At 57.2% G+C, this 17937-nt stretch overlaps 4 protein-coding genes across 4 annotated transcripts; all 4 read right to left on the reverse strand.

Annotated features, from left to right (window-relative positions):
• Positions 1-1270: 1270 nt before the first annotated feature.
• On the reverse strand, positions 1271-2978 carry LOC132479886 (metallothionein-1E). Its single transcript, XM_060083571.1, has 3 exons — positions 2844-2978; positions 2068-2133; positions 1271-1362 (listed from the first exon to the last, which is right to left on the reverse strand). Exons 1-3 carry the CDS (start codon positions 2869-2871, stop codon positions 1271-1273), a joined length of 186 nt encoding a protein of 61 aa, XP_059939554.1. The 5' UTR covers positions 2872-2978.
• A 2980-nt stretch (positions 2979-5958) lies between these two features.
• On the reverse strand, positions 5959-7553 carry LOC132479903 (metallothionein-1E-like). Its single transcript, XM_060083612.1, has 3 exons — positions 7397-7553; positions 6756-6821; positions 5959-6050 (listed from the first exon to the last, which is right to left on the reverse strand). The coding sequence occupies exons 1-3, from the start codon at positions 7422-7424 to the stop codon at positions 5959-5961; spliced, it is 186 nt and encodes a 61-aa protein (XP_059939595.1). The 5' UTR covers positions 7425-7553.
• A 3761-nt stretch (positions 7554-11314) lies between these two features.
• On the reverse strand, positions 11315-13022 carry LOC132479941 (metallothionein-1E). The gene is made up of 3 exons (XM_060083691.1): positions 12888-13022; positions 12112-12177; positions 11315-11406 (listed from the first exon to the last, which is right to left on the reverse strand). Exons 1-3 carry the CDS (start codon positions 12913-12915, stop codon positions 11315-11317), a joined length of 186 nt encoding a protein of 61 aa, XP_059939674.1. The 5' UTR covers positions 12916-13022.
• A 2981-nt stretch (positions 13023-16003) lies between these two features.
• On the reverse strand, positions 16004-17598 carry LOC132480046 (metallothionein-1E-like). Its single transcript, XM_060083891.1, has 3 exons — positions 17442-17598; positions 16801-16866; positions 16004-16095 (listed from the first exon to the last, which is right to left on the reverse strand). The coding sequence occupies exons 1-3, from the start codon at positions 17467-17469 to the stop codon at positions 16004-16006; spliced, it is 186 nt and encodes a 61-aa protein (XP_059939874.1). The 5' UTR covers positions 17470-17598.
• Positions 17599-17937: the final 339 nt, after the last annotated feature.

Genomic DNA, 17937 nt, shown 5'->3' on the forward strand with positions numbered 1-17937 from the left:
GGCAATCTTGCTCCTGACTTCTGAGCCACGTGTCTCCTCTGTCTCTCCGAGTGCCCATCCACTAGGCGTTCCCTCCCCAGACCGCCAGGGGGCGCAACACCTGAAATATATTACCTGTTCCCTCAGCACACACTTCTTGCTAATAAACAGCACCAGGCCCTCCGCACTGCAGCACCACCATCACTCTGCAGAGGAACACGTGAAGTCCTTCTTCTGAAAGCAAGTCTCAGGGAAACAGCTGGGAAATTCCCACCAAATTCAAGTCACTATCGGGGTGTCAAGTAGCCACGGGCTGCATTTGAGGGAAGGGAAGATGTCAGCCTGATCTAGGGAGGAACTTGCGAAGACTCAGAGCCAAGGCCCTGCAGGGAGCTGTCACGGGTGGCGAGTGTCCTGTCAGTAGCCCTGGGCAAGCCAAGACTGATGTTCCCTGTGGGGAGGCAGGGGGCAGAGCTGCTCCAGGCGTGTGTGGTCCGCACAGTGGGGCGTCTGTGAAGCGTTCCCAGGACTCGGGCACACCTTCAATGTAAGTGCAGCATATGAAAGCGTCCAGCTTTCAGAATTGCTCCTCCACGTATGAAGGTGATTTGACGTGTTGAAGGGAAAAATGGGTGTCACATATCGTGTCCTTTTCTATTTTATCTCAGCGATTCTTTTTACTGACCAGGGTTAAAACGGTGGCAGAAAATACAAATAGGTCTTTCCAGGGTGTTTTAGACGCCAGTCGCGTGTAGAAGTCAAACAAGAGGGGTGTGGGATTCCATCCCCTCTGGGTACTTTTCCAGGCTCTCATCACCGAGGACTGAGTTTGGCAGGGGCCCCCAGAGAAGGAAAATGAGAAATGGACAACGTTCTCTGCAATCCATACTCGTAAGGGGAATAGAGGGAGTGTGTCCTCTGTGTGTCCAGTGCCCTATGTCATCTGGCGAGGCTTTCATTTGGAGCTGAGAAACTGAAGCTCAACTTAACCTAAGGGGCTAAGACGCTCCGTGTGCGTGTGTTTTGGGGGGTGGGGGGGTACTCTGTGGTCCAGAGCCGAGGTCTCTGCACGTCCAGTCCAGTTCCCCACGCCAGCCCTGATGGGCACGGCGTCTCTTTGTTCAAGACAGAAGAAGGAAGACAGAGCCAGAATAAAGTCAACAACTTTTATTACAACTCACGTATTTCATAGAAAAAGGAATGTAGCGTCAGGTCCGCTTGTATGAAAAACGGTAAAATGCAGGTTTGTCCTGGTTGCCCTGTTGACACCTGGGGCAGGCTCTCCGCGACATCAGGCACAGCAGCTGCACTTGTCCGAGGCCCCTTTGCAGACGCAGCCCTGGGCACACTTGGCGCAGCCCACGGGGCAGCAGGAGCAGCAGCCTGGGGAGGCAAGGGCAGCGTGCAGTCGGACCACGCGTTGTCCGCACCCACCCTTCCCAACAGCAGGCCTGGCCCAGCCGCCCTCAGGCCCAGACCCTGAGTTTACGACGGTGTCCTCTGTCCTGAGAGAATTGCTCTCAGGCACTAGGTTCAGGTTGCCTGCCCCATCTGTGCCCAGGACAGGGCACAGCGCCTTGGAGAGACACTGAGCAGGGCCTCTGGAGACAAGACAAAGCCAGCCCCCAGCACCACCAGTGATGTGAGCCACGTCCTCAGGATCAAAGTGGAGGCAAACCCCTCACAGAGCAGCTCCCGCTCGGGATAGGGAGGCTCTGGGCTGCTTCGACAGGAAGGGGCTGCACCAGGTCCGAGAAGCCACACAGGGTCACTCGTTCATGTCCCTACTGTGCTTCAGTCCCTGGGAGGATTCAGAAGCGTGCCTCAGGAGGCAGGAGGACTAGTTCTAGTGACAGGTCTGAGGTCGTTGGTCGGTGACCCGTCTGGGCCTCAGTCTCCCTGTTCTCTAGTGCGCGCCTGGGTCTCGGTCATGTCGAAGGTGATTCCAGCTCTGATTGGGAATCCCTTCCTGGTGAGGGGGGTGCCGGGAAGTTTGGTCCCTGTCCTGCTCCTGCCTGCTGAGCTCTGGGCTCCCTCCTCGCACTCAGCCCACACCCCGCATTGCCAGAGAAGGCCCCGCACACTCACTCTTCTTGCAGGAGGTGCATCTGCAGGCCTTGCAGGTGCAGGAGCCAGCGCAGCTGCAGGAGCCGCCTGCCAGGAAGGGAAAGGCCAGCAGTGAGCAGGGAGAGGGATGCAGGAGCTACAGCAGACGGTCAGCAATGCCTCCCTGAGCCCTCCTCCTCCATCAGGACGCAGCCCTGGGAGCTCATGTCCACTCAGGCAGATAGAGAAGCCCCAGCTCGTCTCTTCTGGTCCAAGGAGAGTAGGTCCCCTCCTGATGGGACTCCACAGGGAAGGTCCCAGGCTCCAGACCCAGCCCAGGCTGACTGGGGCTGGGGGCCAGGGCCCATGGCCTGAACCCCAAAGAGGCAGTGTCCCCTCCTCCCATCCAGTCCTGGCAGGTCCGAGGCCTCCTCCAAACCCTGGGTCTAGCAATTCCGTGACCTGCTGGGTGACCTCAACAAAGGCAGTCTTGAGCCTCTGTACTCCCCATTCAAAAATAGAGGCTGGAAATCTCTGGCGATCTAGTGGTTAGGGGACAGCGCTCTCACTTCCTGGTGTCTGGGTTCCGTCCCTGGTCAGGGAACTAAGCTCCCACAAGCTGAGTGGTACAGCCAAAAAACAAAACAAAAAGTAGATTAAGAAAATGCTGTCGCTGCCCTGGCTGGGAAGAAAGCACTGGGTGAACCGCGGCCGTCCACTTGTGCTCGAATGGAAACTTCTTCCTCATCTAACCCCAGGGACACTGTGTCCTGGGCTGAGAAGCGGGCATGCAAGGCCCAGAGCCAGGGGTTCCTTACCAGTGGGGCAGGAGCAGTTGGGGTCCATTTGGAGCCAAGGCGAGGCCGGGGGTCGAAAGCAAGCGGCCAAGAGGCCCGTGAGCTGGTGGGAGGCGTGTGGAGCCTAGGAGCCTGCTTGCAGTGTTTGTACCCAGAGGAGGCGGCCCGGGCGCAGAGGTCCCACCCCCTCCTTGCACCCGCCCCGCGGATCTGCGCCCGCCCCGCCCGCAGCGCCCGGGGCCCGGCTGTGAGCAACCCTTGGGGCCGAGACAGGATTCTCCCAGGGTACGTGGGTCCGCTCTGCGCACGGAGAGCCGTCTTTGGTGCCTGCTCGCCGGTAGGGACTGTTTGCCGGGAGGTGCGCGGTGTCCTAGCCTCCCTGTCCGCCCCTCCCGATTTTCCCGAGGGCGGCAGCCACCTTGTTCCGGGATTTTCCAGCAACCCAGCCTCTGTATCCTCGCTGTCTTCCCCACCACCGGCCCCCGCGCTGTTGTCTTCAGGTTCCCCCTTTCCGGAGCCCGTGTGCAACCCTAGTCTCGCGCTCCCGTCCCAGGCATGGCTGGATCCTGGGAGTTGTGTGCAGAGAGCGGCGGTGGATGTGACCTTCACCACCAATCCTCCGACTCCCTCTTCCCCCACCATTTCCTGTCCTGGTCCCCACGATGGTCCTTAGGCAGCGCTTCTCTAACGTTTCTCCGTAAGAGCACCGCGACCAACTCAGGCCTCTGCCTCCCATCCTTCCTTCTTTTCTGCACTACTGAATGGATGGGTGGGCACACTTGTCCCTGTGCTCCTGGCCTAAACTTGGCAGGGGATTTCCTGATCCTAGCCAGTCCACCCTGCACCAGGATGGAGGTTCCCAAAGGATGAGATCCCACCCCGTGGAAGGGATCATTGTAAGTGATGGGCAGACCTGGCATTAAAGAGCACAGCATGAAGAGTGGTTATTTCCCTTTCAGTATTCGGCAGTGGGAAGGGCACTGAGCAGGCAGTCACATCCCTCTGCATAGCTCTGTGACCTCTCTGGACTTTAGTCTCCCATCTCTGCAGCCAGAAGCACAACTAGACTGTCTGAAAGGACACTTCCAGCTCTGAATAATGATAGGCAGGACTCAGCCTTCAGTGACCTCCTAATCGGCGACCTTTGGCAAGGAGGTGAGACAGCCTTGCTATAGCTTCAGACCTCTGAATATGGTCTGTGTGCCCTTAGGCAGGTTGCTGAAACTCTGGGTAGCTGGCGCAATCCTTCCAGCCCCTGCAGGTTCATTGTGTTACTGGTTCAATATAGATCAAGTGATAGGGAGGGTGGGCATTGATTTTGTGTTCCTCCAAATGGTGTGGCAGCATCTTATTCTAGGGGGGCTATTGCAGGGCATGCGCACTCCCCCTGCCAGTGAATCAGTAAACTTGCAATCAAACCTTAACCTCCTGCCTAGAGTCATGCTTGCAACACCATGAGCCTTTCCCCAAGAGCTTGTTGGAATTCATCAAAATTGTGTCCCAGGAAAGTCACTGTGAACAGAAGCAGCCTAATAGACACTGTTTATAAAGCCCTAGTGAGGAGCTAGGCCACTCTCAATACCACACAGGGATATCATCTCCTTTTTATAGGACATGGAGACTTAGAGAGGTCGAGCGACTCATTTAGGATATGCGGCTGGTAAGTGCCACTGTGGTCTGTGAACCAAGACTGCCTGACACCAGCACCCGTGCACCCAGCACAGGCTGGCTCCTGAAATCCCCTCTTCACACAGGACACCTGTGGGTGAGTGCGGTCCTGACTCTTGGGCCACGTGACTCGTCTTTCTCTTTGACTTTCCATCAAATAGCAAATCCCTCCAGAAGTTGTCAGGAGGACCAGCTCTCGCCATTATTTACAGGTCACTCAGCGCCTCACTCCTTCCTAATAAATACCACCACCACGTTGTAAATGCAGAATCTGACACTACCCTGCACAGGCAGACATGAAGTCCTTCATGTGGAACCAGTTTCCAGGTACTCTGCCTCTTGTTGGGAAATGGCTGGGCATTACCTACAAATTCCTAGTCACTTTGCTGCTTTCCAGTAGCCAAGGGCTGGATTTTGAAGGCAGCGTTCAGCCTGACCTAAAGGAACTTCCAAAGATTCAGAGCCAACTCACCGCAGGGAGCTCTCAGGGGTAGCAGGTGTCCTCTCACTGGCACTGGGCCAGCCGAGACGGATGTCCCCTGTGGGGATGGTGGGAAGAGCTACTTCAGGTGTGGGTGATCCACACAGTGGGGCGTTTGAAAGTGTTTTCCGTGTTCAACATACTCCTTTGATGAACTCATGGTTTTTTTTTAATGATTGAAGTATGGCTGATTTACAATATTGTGTTAGTTTCAGGTGAACAAACATGTTTTTACTTTTTAAATTTTTCCTGTATTACTCTGATCCTCATACCTTTATTCAAATTTATTGAATCAAAAGTTGGGTTTTGTATTTTGTGTCCTTTGAAATTTTTCTTAGTAGTTCACTTAATTTTATTTTACCAAAGTTTAGGTTTGTGAAGTTAGAAAATAAAAACCACAGCTAGAAAATTCACACATCTTTCAGTGCAGGGAGTTTGAGACTTCCAGGTAGGGATTCAGGTAACTGGAGGTGTGATTCCAACTTCTTTAGAGTCTATGAAGCCTAAGATCTATGAGGAAGATCTATGAGTGAAGTTAGCCAGGGAAATCAGAGGATGGGAAATGAGGCATTGAGAAGTCACCAACCCTTGCCATGCCACGAACCCTTGCCATGAGAATGGAGGGGACCTTGTATCTGCTCAACACCCTTAGAGCATCTGGTCTAATGCTCTTCCATTGTACGGAAGATGAACCCAGTGAGGGAGTGTGGCTTGTCTTAGGCACTCAGTTTGTTAGGGACTCACATTTTGTTCCAGTACCCAAGTCTCTGCACTTCTCATCCAGTCTCCTACACCAGCCCTGGATGGCACAAAAGCCCTTATTCCCAATGCACAGAAAAAAGAGCCGAGTCGGAAGAGTGTCAACAACTTTTATTACAACTCACATATTTCATAGGAAAGGGAATGTAGCAATCAAGTCAGAGTTGTAGAAAAACACAGGTCGGCCCGTGGTCCTCCATTGACACCTGGGGCAGGCTCTCCGCGACATCAGGCACAGCAGCTGCACTTGTCCGAGGCCCCTTTGCAGACGCAGCCCTGGGCACACTTGGCGCAGCCCACGGGGCAGCAGGAGCAGCAGCCTGGGGAGGCAAGGGCAGCGTGCAGTCGGACCACGCGTTGTCCACAACCACCCTTCCCAACACCAGGCCTGGCCCCAGCCGCCCTCAGGCCCAGACCCTGAGTTTACGACGGTGTCCTCTGTCCTGAGAGAATTGCTCTCAGATACTAGGTTCAGGTTGCCTGCCCCATCTGTGCCCAGGACAGGGCACAGCGCCTTGGACAGACAGTGAGCAGGGCCTCTGGGGCAAGAGAAAGCCGGCCCCCAGCACCACCAGTGATGTGAGCCACGTCCTCAGGATCAAAGTGGAGACAAACCCCTCACAGAGTAGCTCCCGCTCGGGATAGGGAAGCTCTGGGTTGCTTCGACAGGAAGGGGCTGCACCAGGTCCGAGAAGCCACACACGGTCGCTCGCTCATGTCCCTACAGTGCTTCAGTCCCTGGGAGGATTCAGAAGCGTGCCTCAGGAGGCAGGAGGACTAGTTCTAGTGACAGGTCTGAGGTTGTTGGTTGGTGACCCGTCTGGGCCTCAGTCTCCCTGTTCTCTAGTGCGCGCCTGGGTCTCGGTCATGTCGAAGGTGATTCCAGCTCTGATTGGGAATCCCTTCCTGGTGAGGGGGGTGCCGGGAAGTTTGGTCCCTGTCCTGCTCCTGCCTGCTGAGCTCTGGGCTCCCTCCTCGCACTCAGCCCACACCCCGCATTGCCAGAGAAGGCCCCGCACACTCACTCTTCTTGCAGGAGGTGCATCTGCAGGCCTTGCAGGTGCAGGAGCCAGCGCAGCTGCAGGAGCCGCCTGCCAGGAAGGGAAAGGCCAGCAGTGAGCAGGGAGAGGGATGCAGGAGCTACAGCAGACGGTCAGCAATGCCTCCCTGAGCCCTCCTCCTCCGTCAGGACCCAGTCCTGGGAGCTCGTGTCCACTCAGGCGGATAGAGAAGCCCCAGCTCGTCTCTTCTGGTCCAAGGAGAGTAGGTCCCCTCCTGATGGGACTCCACAGGGAAGGTCCCAGGCTCCAGACCCAGCCCAGGCTGACTGGGGCTGGGGGCCAGGGCCCATGGCCTGAACCCCAAAGAGGCAGTGTCCCCTCCTCCCATCCAGTCCTGGCAGCTCCGAGGCCTCCTCCAAACACGGGGTCCCGGTCTAGCAATCCCCTGACCAGCTGGGTGACCTCAAGAAGGACAGCCTGGAGCCTCCGTGCCCTCAGTGTCAACAGAGAGGCAAAGGGAGACTGACATGCTCCCAGGGGCCTGGCTACCAAGAAAGCCCCGGACCCGTGACAGGAGTCCTCCTGAGCTCAAACTCAAAACCCTCCCTTGTCGTCCTGTGCCTGGGAAGGGGGCATCCTAAGGCTCAAAGCCAGGGCTCCCTTACCAGTGGGGCAGGAGCACTTGGGGTCCATCTGGAGGAGAAGTGAGGCCCGAGGTCCAAAGCAAGGGGCGAAGCGGCTGCACGGGTCCGGTGGGGGCCGTGTGGGAGCGAGGAGCCCGGGGGCTCAGTTATAGGCCGAGGAGGCGGCCCGGGCGCAGAGGCCCCGCCCCCGCCTTGCACGCGCCCCGCGGATCCGCGCCCGCGCCCGGGCCCGCGCCCGCGCCGTCCGCAGCGCCCTCAGCGCCCTGGGCCGGGCTGTGAGCAACAGGCGGGGCCGAGCGCACGATTCCACTTCGGGGCCGGCTGGAGCGGAGGAACCGGGTGCCGTGCGGTAAGCGGTGTCCCAGCCCCCTGGCCGCCCCTTCCCAATGTGCCCGACGGGAGCAGCCACCCTGTTGGCGGGTTGCGCAGGACTCCAGCTCCCGCGTCCTCCGGTCTTCCCCGCCCCGGGCCCCGCGCCGCCGGCCTGCGGGTCGCCGTTTCCTGCAGCCTGAGAACAGCCCCCGCCTCCCGCTCGTGTCCCTGGCTTGGCTGGAGCCGGGGAGCGGTGTCAGAGACGGCAGGCGGCTGTGACCCTCAGCACCGTTTCGCCCAGCCCATGTGTCCTCAGGCGTTGCCAGCCCCGGTCCCCACCACGGTCCTTTGGAAGCATGTTTCCGGTACCGTCTCCTGGAACCGCAGCGCGGTGAACATTGCCTTCAGCCGCTAGTCCTCCTCACTTGTGTTTTCCTTTCCTGAAGGGATCATGGCTCATTTCCGCGGGGGCTTCTTTGCCTCAACTTTCCAGGGGGGCTCCTCACTGTAGCCAGTCCACCCCACGCCAGGGTGGAGGTTCCCTAATCATGGGATGCTCCCCAGGGATGGCGTCATTGTAAGTGATAGGCAGACCTGGCGTTAAATAACAAAGCGAGACAAGTGGATAGTTCCCTTTGAGTAGTCCCGACAGTTACTCACCGTGGAGTCCAGGCCAAGCCTTGTTCATCACTTTTGCTCTTTGAACTGTCACACCAACCGGGGAAGGGAGATCCTAGTCAGGAGCCCGTTTCCCAAAGGCCAAACTACCTACAGTACAAGGAGGCTCCGGAGGCAGGCACACGGTGCTGGGGAGTGGTGCCCTGCTTCTGTGCTTTTGTCGCTTCGCAGCTGAGAGAGGGAGTCGGTGAGAAAGCTCCCCTTTGGCCCAGAGCTGTGTCCTCAGCCCGTCTCTACCATGTCCAGCTCAATCCTGGGGGCGACCAGAGTGACAGAATAGGAATGGATTTATGACTTTGTGGCTACCTTCTGACTCTCTCCTTCAGTAGTGTTCAAGAGGTTTCTTTTGGTATAACATATTTCGGAAAATCGCTGAAAAGAAAATGGTCAGGAAATCCGGATGCAGGCGACAGCAGAAATGGCAGGATCCTTCTGTATGTGTCAGGAGGACGGCGACTGTGTGACTCACGGCTTTCTACTTGTAGTGTCAACGGCTCTTGGCGGGAAGGCCGGATAACCCTCTCAGGGGAACTGGTCCCAGGCTCACAGGGTTGATGAGGACGGCCCAGAGCACAGAGCTAAACACACCATCCTTGCTTGCGTGTCTGGAAGGAGGACAATGTCTCCTAGGCTAATGATAACACATAAATAAAGAGATAAATAAGTGAATCGGTGATCCGATGGATTTACTCACTGAGTGCCCAGTAGGTTCTGACCTTCTTTGCGTGTATTCAATTCTGTAATCCCGAGAGCCAGACACTATTATTTTGCCCTTTAGAGCAGAGGAGACTGAGCCAGAGAGAGGTTATGTCACAGGGCTATATGTGACACAGGTGGGACTGGCCCTCCTGCAGGCTGACTGCAGCCCCCCGCCCAACCGGACACCATGTCATCCCATGAAAGGTGAGAACACGGAACACCTGGCACAGCGGTGGCAGTGGGAAGGCCCTGAGCTGGCAGGCAGAGCCCTCTGCACAGCTCTGTGACCTCTCTGGGCTTCAGCCTCCCACCTCTGCAGCCAGGAGCACAGCTGGACTGTCTCCGAAGACCCTTGCAGCCCTGAAAAAGGAGAGGCCGGATTCCGCCTCCAGTGATGTCATGACCGGCACCCTGTGGCCGGGAGGTGGGACAGCTGTGGTGTAGGCGCCGTCCTCTGAGTACAGGCTGTGTGCCCTTGGGTAAGTTGCTTAACCTCTCTGCAATTGGCACCCTCACTCCAGACCTTGCAGGTTCACTGAGCCTGTGCAAATGCTGTGGCGGTGCCTCGTTCCATGGGGCTTGTTGGAGAACCTCCCCACGCCCTCTGGCACCGGATAAGCAAGGTTCCTATCCATCTGTGCCCTCACCATGAGCTTGCTTGCAAACCAGGGAGCCTTTCTCCAGGAGCTTGTTGGGAGCTCAAGGATTCTCTGTGCACAAATGTCAGTGTGGAGAGAGCGATCATAAAGGACACCGTTCGGGAAGCCCGAGCTAGGAGCCGGGCCACTATCTGGCTTATTCCCCCTCATTGAAATTAATCTTTTTTATCGAAAGGAGGAAATGAAATCTCCGAGAGTATCAGTGACTTGCCAGGTCAGGAAGTGGCATGCTGGCTGTGAACCCGAGTGCCTGACACCAACACCCACGCACGCAGAACGGGCCGGCTCCTGAAATGCCCCCCTTCACACAGGGCACCTGTGGGCAATCTTGCTCCTGACTTCTGAGCCACGTGTCTCCTCTTTCTCTCCGAGTGCCCATCAACTAGGCGTTCCCTCCCCAGACCGCCAGGGGGCGCAACACCTGAAATATATTACCTGTTCCCTCAGCACACACTTCTTGCTAATAAACAGCACCAGGCCCTCCGCACTGCAGCACCACCATCACTCTGCAGAGGAACACGTGAAGTCCTTCTTCTGAAAGCAAGTCTCAGGGAAACAGCTGGGAAATTCCCACCAAATTCAAATCACTATCGGGGTGTCAAGTAGCCACGGGCTGCATTTGAGGGAAGGGAAGATGTCAGCCTGATCTAGGGAGGAACTTGCGAAGACTCAGAGCCAAGGCCCTGCAGGGAGCTGTCACGGGTGGCGAGTGTCCTGTCAGTAGCCCTGGGCAAGCCAAGACTGATGTTCCCTGTGGGGAGGCAGGGGGCAGAGCTGCTCCAGGCGTGTGTGGTCCGCACAGTGGGGCGTCTGTGAAGCGTTCCCAGGACTCGGGCACACCTTCAATGTAAGTGCAGCATATGAAAGCGTCCAGCTTTCAGAATTGCTCCTCCACGTATGAAGGTGATTTGACGTGTTGAAGGGGAAAATGGGTGTCACATATCGTGTCCTTTTCTATTTTATCTCAGCGATTCTTTTTACTGACCAGGGTTAAAACGGTGGCAGAAAATACAAATAGGTCTTTCCAGGGTGTTTTAGACGCCAGTCGCGTGTAGAAGTCAAACAAGAGGGGTGTGGGATTCCATCCCCTCTGGGTACTTTTCCAGGCTCTCATCACCGAGGACTGAGTTTGGCAGGGGCCCCCAGAGAAGGAAAATGAGAAATGGACAACGTTCTCTGCAATCCATACTCGTAAGGGGAATAGAGGGAGTGTGTCCTCTGTGTGTCCAGTGCCCTATGTCATCTGGCGAGGCTTTCATTTGGAGCTGAGAAACTGAAGCTCAACTTAACCTAAGGGGCTAAGACGCTCCGTGTGCGTGTGTTTTGGGGGGTGGGGGGGTACTCTTTGGTCCAGAGCCGAGGTCTCTGCACGTCCAGTCCAGTTCCCCACGCCAGCCCTGATGGGCACGGCGTCTCTTTGTTCAAGACAGAAGAAGGAAGACAGAGCCAGAATAAAGTCAACAACTTTTATTACAACTCACGTATTTCATAGAAAAAGGAATGTAGCGTCAGGTCCGCTTGTATGAAAAACGGTAAAATGCAGGTTTGTCCTGGTTGCCCTGTTGACACCTGGGGCAGGCTCTCCGCGACATCAGGCACAGCAGCTGCACTTGTCCGAGGCCCCTTTGCAGACGCAGCCCTGGGCACACTTGGCGCAGCCCACGGGGCAGCAGGAGCAGCAGCCTGGGGAGGCAAGGGCAGCGTGCAGTCGGACCACGCGTTGTCCGCACCCACCCTTCCCAACAGCAGGCCTGGCCCAGCCGCCCTCAGGCCCAGACCCTGAGTTTACGACGGTGTCCTCTGTCCTGAGAGAATTGCTCTCGGGCACTAGGTTCAGGTTGCCTGCCCCATCTGTGCCCAGGACAGGGCACAGCGCCTTGGAGAGACACTGAGCAGGGCCTCTGGAGACAAGACAAAGCCAGCCCCCAGCACCACCAGTGATGTGAGCCAAGTCCTCAGGATCAAAGTGGAGGCAAACCCCTCACAGAGCAGCTCCCGCTCGGGGTAGGGAGGCTCTGGGCTGCTTCGACAGGAAGGGGCTGCACCAGGTCCGAGAAGCCACACAGGGTCACTCGTTCATGTCCCTACTGTGCTTCAGTCCCTGGGAGGATTCAGAAGCGTGCCTCAGGAGGCAGGAGGACTAGTTCTAGTGACAGGTCTGAGGTCGTTGGTCGGTGACCCGTCTGGGCCTCAGTCTCCCTGTTCTCTAGTGCGCGCCTGGGTCTCGGTCATGTCGAAGGTGATTCCAGCTCTGATTGGGAATCCCTTCCTGGTGAGGGGGGTGCCGGGAAGTTTGGTCCCTGTCCTGCTCCTTCCTGCTGAGCTCTGGGCTCCCTCCTCGCACTCAGCCCACACCCCGCATTGCCAGAGAAGGCCCCGCACACTCACTCTTCTTGCAGGAGGTGCATCTGCAGGCCTTGCAGGTGCAGGAGCCAGCGCAGCTGCAGGAGCCGCCTGCCAGGAAGGGAAAGGCCAGCAGTGAGCAGGGAGAGGGATGCAGGAGCTACAGCAGACGGTCAGCAATGCCTCCCTGAGCCCTCCTCCTCCGTCAGGACGCAGCCCTGGGAGCTCGTGTCCACTCAGGCAGATAGAGAAGCCCCAGCTCGTCTCTTCTGGTCCAAGGAGAGTAGGTCCCCTCCTGATGGGACTCCACAGGGAAGGTCCCAGGCTCCAGACCCAGCCCAGGCTGACTGGGGCTGGGGGCCAGGGCCCATGGCCTGAACCCCAAAGAGGCAGTGTCCCCTCCTCCCATCCAGTCCTGGCAGGTCCGAGGCCTCCTCCAAACCCTGGGTCTAGCAATTCCGTGACCTGCTGGGTGACCTCAACAAAGGCAGTCTTGAGCCTCTGTACTCCCCATTCAAAAATAGAGGCTGGAAATCTCTGGCGATCTAGTGGTTAGGGGACAGCGCTCTCACTTCCTAGTGTCTGGGTTCCGTCCCTGGTCAGGGAACTAAGCTCCCACAAGCTGAGTGGTACAGCCAAAAAACAAAACAAAAAGTAGATTAAGAAAATGCTGTCGCTGCCCCGGCTGGGAAGAAAGCACTGGGTGAACCGCGGCCGTCCACTTGGGCTCGAATGGAAACTTCTTCCTCATCTAACCCCAGGGACACTGTGTCCTGGGCTGAGAAGCGGGCATGCAAGGCCCAGAGCCAGGGGTTCCTTACCAGTGGGGCAGGAGCAGTTGGGGTCCATTTGGAGCCAAGGCGAGGCCGGGGGTCGAAAGCAAGCGGCCAAGAGGCCCGTGAGCTGGTGGGAGGCGTGTGGAGCCTAGGAGCCTGCTTGCAGTGTTTGTACCCAGAGGAGGCGGCCCGGGCGCAGAGGTCCCACCCCCTCCTTGCACCCGCCCCGCGGATCTGCGCCCGCCCCGCCCGCAGCGCCCGGGGCCCGGCTGTGAGCAACCCTTGGGGCCGAGACAGGATTCTCCCAGAGTACGTGGGTCCGCTCTGCGCACGGAGAGCCGTCTTTGGTGCCTGCTCGCCGGTAGGGACTGTTTGCCGGGAGGTGCGCGGTGTCCTAGCCTCCCTGTCCGCCCCTCCCGATTTTCCCGAGGGCGGCAGCCACCTTGTTCCGGGATTTTCCAGCAACCCAGCCTCTGTATCCTCGCTGTCTTCCCCACCACCGGCCCCCGCGCTGTTGTCTTCAGGTTCCCCCTTTCCGGAGCCCGTGTGCAACCCTAGTCTCGCGCTCCCGTCCCAGGCATGGCTGGATCCTGGGAGTTGTGTGCAGAGGGCGGCGGTGGATGTGACCTTCACCACCAATCCTCCGACTCCCTCTTCCCCCACCATTTCCTGTCCTGGTCCCCACGATGGTCCTTAGGCAGCGCTTCTCTAACGTTTCTCCGTAAGAGCACCGCGACCAACTCAGGCCTCTGCCTCCCATCCTTCCTTCTTTTCTGCACTACTGAATGGATGGGTGGGCACACTTGTCCCTGTGCTCCTGGCCTAAACTTGGCAGGGGATTTCCTGATCCTAGCCAGTCCCCCCTGCACCAGGATGGAGGTTCCCAAAGGATGAGATCCCACCCCGTGGAAGGGATCATTGTAAGTGATGGGCAGACCTGGCATTAAAGAGCACAGCATGAAGAGTGGTTATTTCCCTTTGAGTATTCAGCAGTGGGAAGGGCACTGAGCAGGCAGTCACATCCCTCTGCATAGCTCTGTGACCTCTCTGGACTTTAGTCTCCCATCTCTGCAGCCAGAAGCACAACTAGACTGTCTGAAAGGACACTTCCAGCTCTGAATAATGATAGGCAGGACTCAGCCTTCAGTGACCTCCTAATCGGCGACCTTTGGCAAGGAGGTGAGACAGCCTTGCTATAGCTTCAGACCTCTGAATATGGTCTGTGTGCCCTTAGGCAGGTTGCTGAAACTCTGGGTAGCTGGCGCAATCCTTCCAGCCCCTGCAGGTTCACTGTGTTACTGGTTCAATATAGATCAAGTGATAGGGAGGGTGGGCATTGATTTTGTGTTCCTCCAAATGGTGTGGCAGCATCTTATTCTAGGGGGGCTATTGCAGGGCATGCGCACTCCCCCTGCCAGTGAATCAGTAAACTTGCAATCAAACCTTAACCTCCTGCCTAGAGTCATGCTTGCAACACCATGAGCCTTTCCCCAAGAGCTTGTTGGAATTCATCAAAATTGTGTCCCAGGAAAGTCACTGTGAACAGAAGCAGCCTAATAGACACTGTTTATAAAGCCCTAGTGAGGAGCTAGGCCACTCTCAATACCACACAGGGATATCATCTCCTTTTTATAGGACATGGAGACTTAGAGAGGTCGAGCGACTCATTTAGGATACGCGGGTGGTAAGTGCCACTGTGGTCTGTGAACCAAGACTGCCTGACACCAGCACCCGTGCACCCAGCACAGGCTGGCTCCTGAAATCCCCTCTTCACACAGGACACCTGTGGGTGAGTGCGGTCCTGACTCTTGGGCCACGTGACTCGTCTTTCTCTTTGACTTTCCATCAAATAGCAAATCCCTCCAGAAGTTGTCAGGAGGACCAGCTCTCGCCATTATTTACAGGTCACTCAGCGCCTCACTCCTTCCTAATAAATACCACCACCACGTTGTAAATGCAGAATCTGACACTACCCTGCACAGGCAGACATGAAGTCCTTCATGTGGAACCAGTTTCCAGGTACTCGGCCTCTTGTTGGGAAATAGCTGGGCATTACCTACAAATTCCTAGTCACTTTGCTGGTTTCCAGTAGCCAAGGGCTGGATTTTGAAGGCAGCGTTCAGCCTGACCTAAAGGAACTTCCAAAGATTCAGAGCCAACTCACCGCAGGGAGCTCTCAGGGGTAGCAGGTGTCCTCTCACTGGCACTGGGCCAGCCGAGACGGATGTTCCCTGTGGGGATGGTGGGAAGAGCTACTTCAGGTGTGGGTGATCCACACAGTGGGGCGTTTGAAAGTGTTTTCCGTGTTCAACATACTCCTTTGATGAACTCATGGTTTTTTTTTTAATGATTGAAGTATGGCTGATTTACAATATTGTGTTAGTTTCAGGTGAACAAACATGTTTTTACTTTTTAATTTTTTCCTGTATTACTCTGATCCTCATACATTTATTCAAATTTATTGAATCAAAAGTTGGGTTTTGTATTTTGTGTCCTTTGAAATTTTTCTTAGTAGTTCACTTAATTTTATTTTACCAAAGTTTAGGTTTGTGAAGTTAGAAAATAAAAACCACAGCTAGAAAATTCACACATCTTTCAGTGCAGGGAGTTTGAGACTTCCAGGTAGGGATTCAGGTAACTGGAGGTGTGATTCCAACTTCTTTAGAGTCTATGAAGCCTAAGATCTATGAGGAAGATCTATGAGTGAAGTTAGCCAGGGAAATCAGAGGATGGGAAATGAGGCATTGAGAAGTCACCAACCCTTGCCATGCCACGAACCCTTGCCATGAGAATGGAGGGGACCTTGTATCTGCTCAACACCCTTAGAGCATCTGGTCTAATGCTCTTCCATTTTACGGAAGATGAACCCAGTGAGGGAGTGTGGCTTGTCTTAGGCACTCAGTTTGTTAGGGACTCACATTTTGTTCCAGTACCCAAGTCTCTGCACTTCTCATCCAGTCTCCTACACCAGCCCTGGATGGCACAAAAGCCCTTATTCCCAATGCACAGAAAAAAGAGCCGAGTCGGAAGAGTGTCAACAACTTTTATTACAACTCACATATTTCAAAGGAAAGGGAATGTAGCAATCAAGTCAGAGTTGTAGGAAAACACAGGTCGGCCCGTGGTCCTCCATTGACACCTGGGGCAGGCTCTCCGCGACATCAGGCACAGCAGCTGCACTTGTCCGAGGCCCCTTTGCAGACGCAGCCCTGGGCACACTTGGCGCAGCCCACGGGGCAGCAGGAGCAGCAGCCTGGGGAGGCAAGGGCAGCGTGCAGTCGGACCACGCGTTGTCCACAACCACCCTTCCCAACACCAGGCCTGGCCCCAGCCGCCCTCAGGCCCAGACCCTGAGTTTACGACGGTGTCCTCTGTCCTGAGAGAATTGCTCTCAGACACTAGGTTCAGGTTGCCTGCCCCATCTGTGCCCAGGACAGGGCACAGCGCCTTGGACAGACAGTGAGCAGGGCCTCTGGGGCAAGAGAAAGCCGGCCCCCAGCACCACCAGTGATGTGAGCCACGTCCTCAGGATCAAAGTGGAGGCAAACCCCTCACAGAGTAGCTCCCGCTCGGGATAGGGAAGCTCTGGGTTGCTTCGACAGGAAGGGGCTGCACCAGGTCCGAGAAGCCACACACGGTCGCTCGCTCATGTCCCTACAGTGCTTCAGTCCCTGGGAGGATTCAGAAGCGTGACTCAGGAGGCAGGAGGACTAGTTCTAGTGACAGGTCTGAGGTTGTTGGTTGGTGACCCGTCTGGGCCTCAGTCTCCCTGTTCTCTAGTGCGCGCCTGGGTCTCGGTCATGTCGAAGGTGATTCCAGCTCTGATTGGGAATCCCTTCCTGGTGAGGGGGGTGCCGGGAAGTTTGGTCACTGTCCTGCTCCTGCCTGCTGAGCTCTGGGCTCCCTCCTCGCACTCAGCCCACACCCCGCATTGCCAGAGAAGGCCCCGCACACTCACTCTTCTTGCAGGAGGTGCATCTGCAGGCCTTGCAGGTGCAGGAGCCAGCGCAGCTGCAGGAGCCGCCTGCCAGGAAGGGAAAGGCCAGCAGTGAGCAGGGAGAGGGATGCAGGAGCTACAGCAGACGGTCAGCAATGCCTCCCTGAACCCTCCTCCTCCGTCAGGACGCAGCCCTGGGAGCTCGTGTCCACTCAGGCGGATAGAGAAGCCCCAGCTCGTCTCTTCTGGTCCAAGGAGAGTAGGTCCCCTCCTGATGGGACTCCACAGGGAAGGTCCCAGGCTCCAGACCCAGCCCAGGCTGACTGGGGCTGGGGGCCAGGGCCCATGGCCTGAACCCCAAAGAGGCAGTGTCCCCTCCTCCCATCCAGTCCTGGCAGCTCCGAGGCCTCCTCCAAACACGGGGTCCCGGTCTAGCAATCCCCTGACCAGCTGGGTGACCTCAAGAAGGACAGCCTGGAGCCTCCGTGCCCTCAGTGTCAACAGAGAGGCAAAGGGAGACTGACATGCTCCCAGGGGCCTGGCTACCAAGAAAGCCCCGGACCCGTGACAGGAGTCCTCCTGAGCTCAAACTCAAAACCCTCCCTTGTCGTCCTGTGCCTGGGAAGGGGGCATCCTAAGGCTCAAAGCCAGGGCTCCCTTACCAGTGGGGCAGGAGCACTTGGGGTCCATCTGGAGGAGAAGTGAGGCCCGAGGTCCAAAGCAAGGGGCGAAGCGGCTGCACGGGTCCGGTGGGGGCCGTGTGGGAGCGAGGAGCCCGGGGGCTCAGTTATAGGCCGAGGAGGCGGCCCGGGCGCAGAGGCCCCGCCCCCGCCTTGCACGCGCCCCGCGGATCCGCGCCCGCGCCCGGGCCCGCGCCCGCGCCGTCCGCAGCGCCCTCAGCGCCCTGGGCCGGGCTGTGAGCAACAGGCGGGGCCGAGCGCACGATTCCACTTCGGGGCCGGCTGGAGCGGAGGAACCGGGTGCCGTGCGGTAAGCGGTGTCCCAGCCCCCTGGCCGCCCCTTCCCAATGTGCCCGACGGGAGCAGCCACCCTGTTGGCGGGTTGCGCAGGACTCCAGCTCCCGCGTCCTTCGGTCTTCCCCGCCCCGGGCCCCGCGCCGCCGGCCTGCGGGTCGCCGTTTCCTGCAGCCTGAGAACA

The sequence above is a fragment of the Mesoplodon densirostris genome, chromosome 19 (assembly GCF_025265405.1).
Source record: "Mesoplodon densirostris isolate mMesDen1 chromosome 19, mMesDen1 primary haplotype, whole genome shotgun sequence".
In the NCBI taxonomy this organism is placed as follows: Eukaryota; Metazoa; Chordata; class Mammalia; order Artiodactyla; family Ziphiidae; genus Mesoplodon; species Mesoplodon densirostris.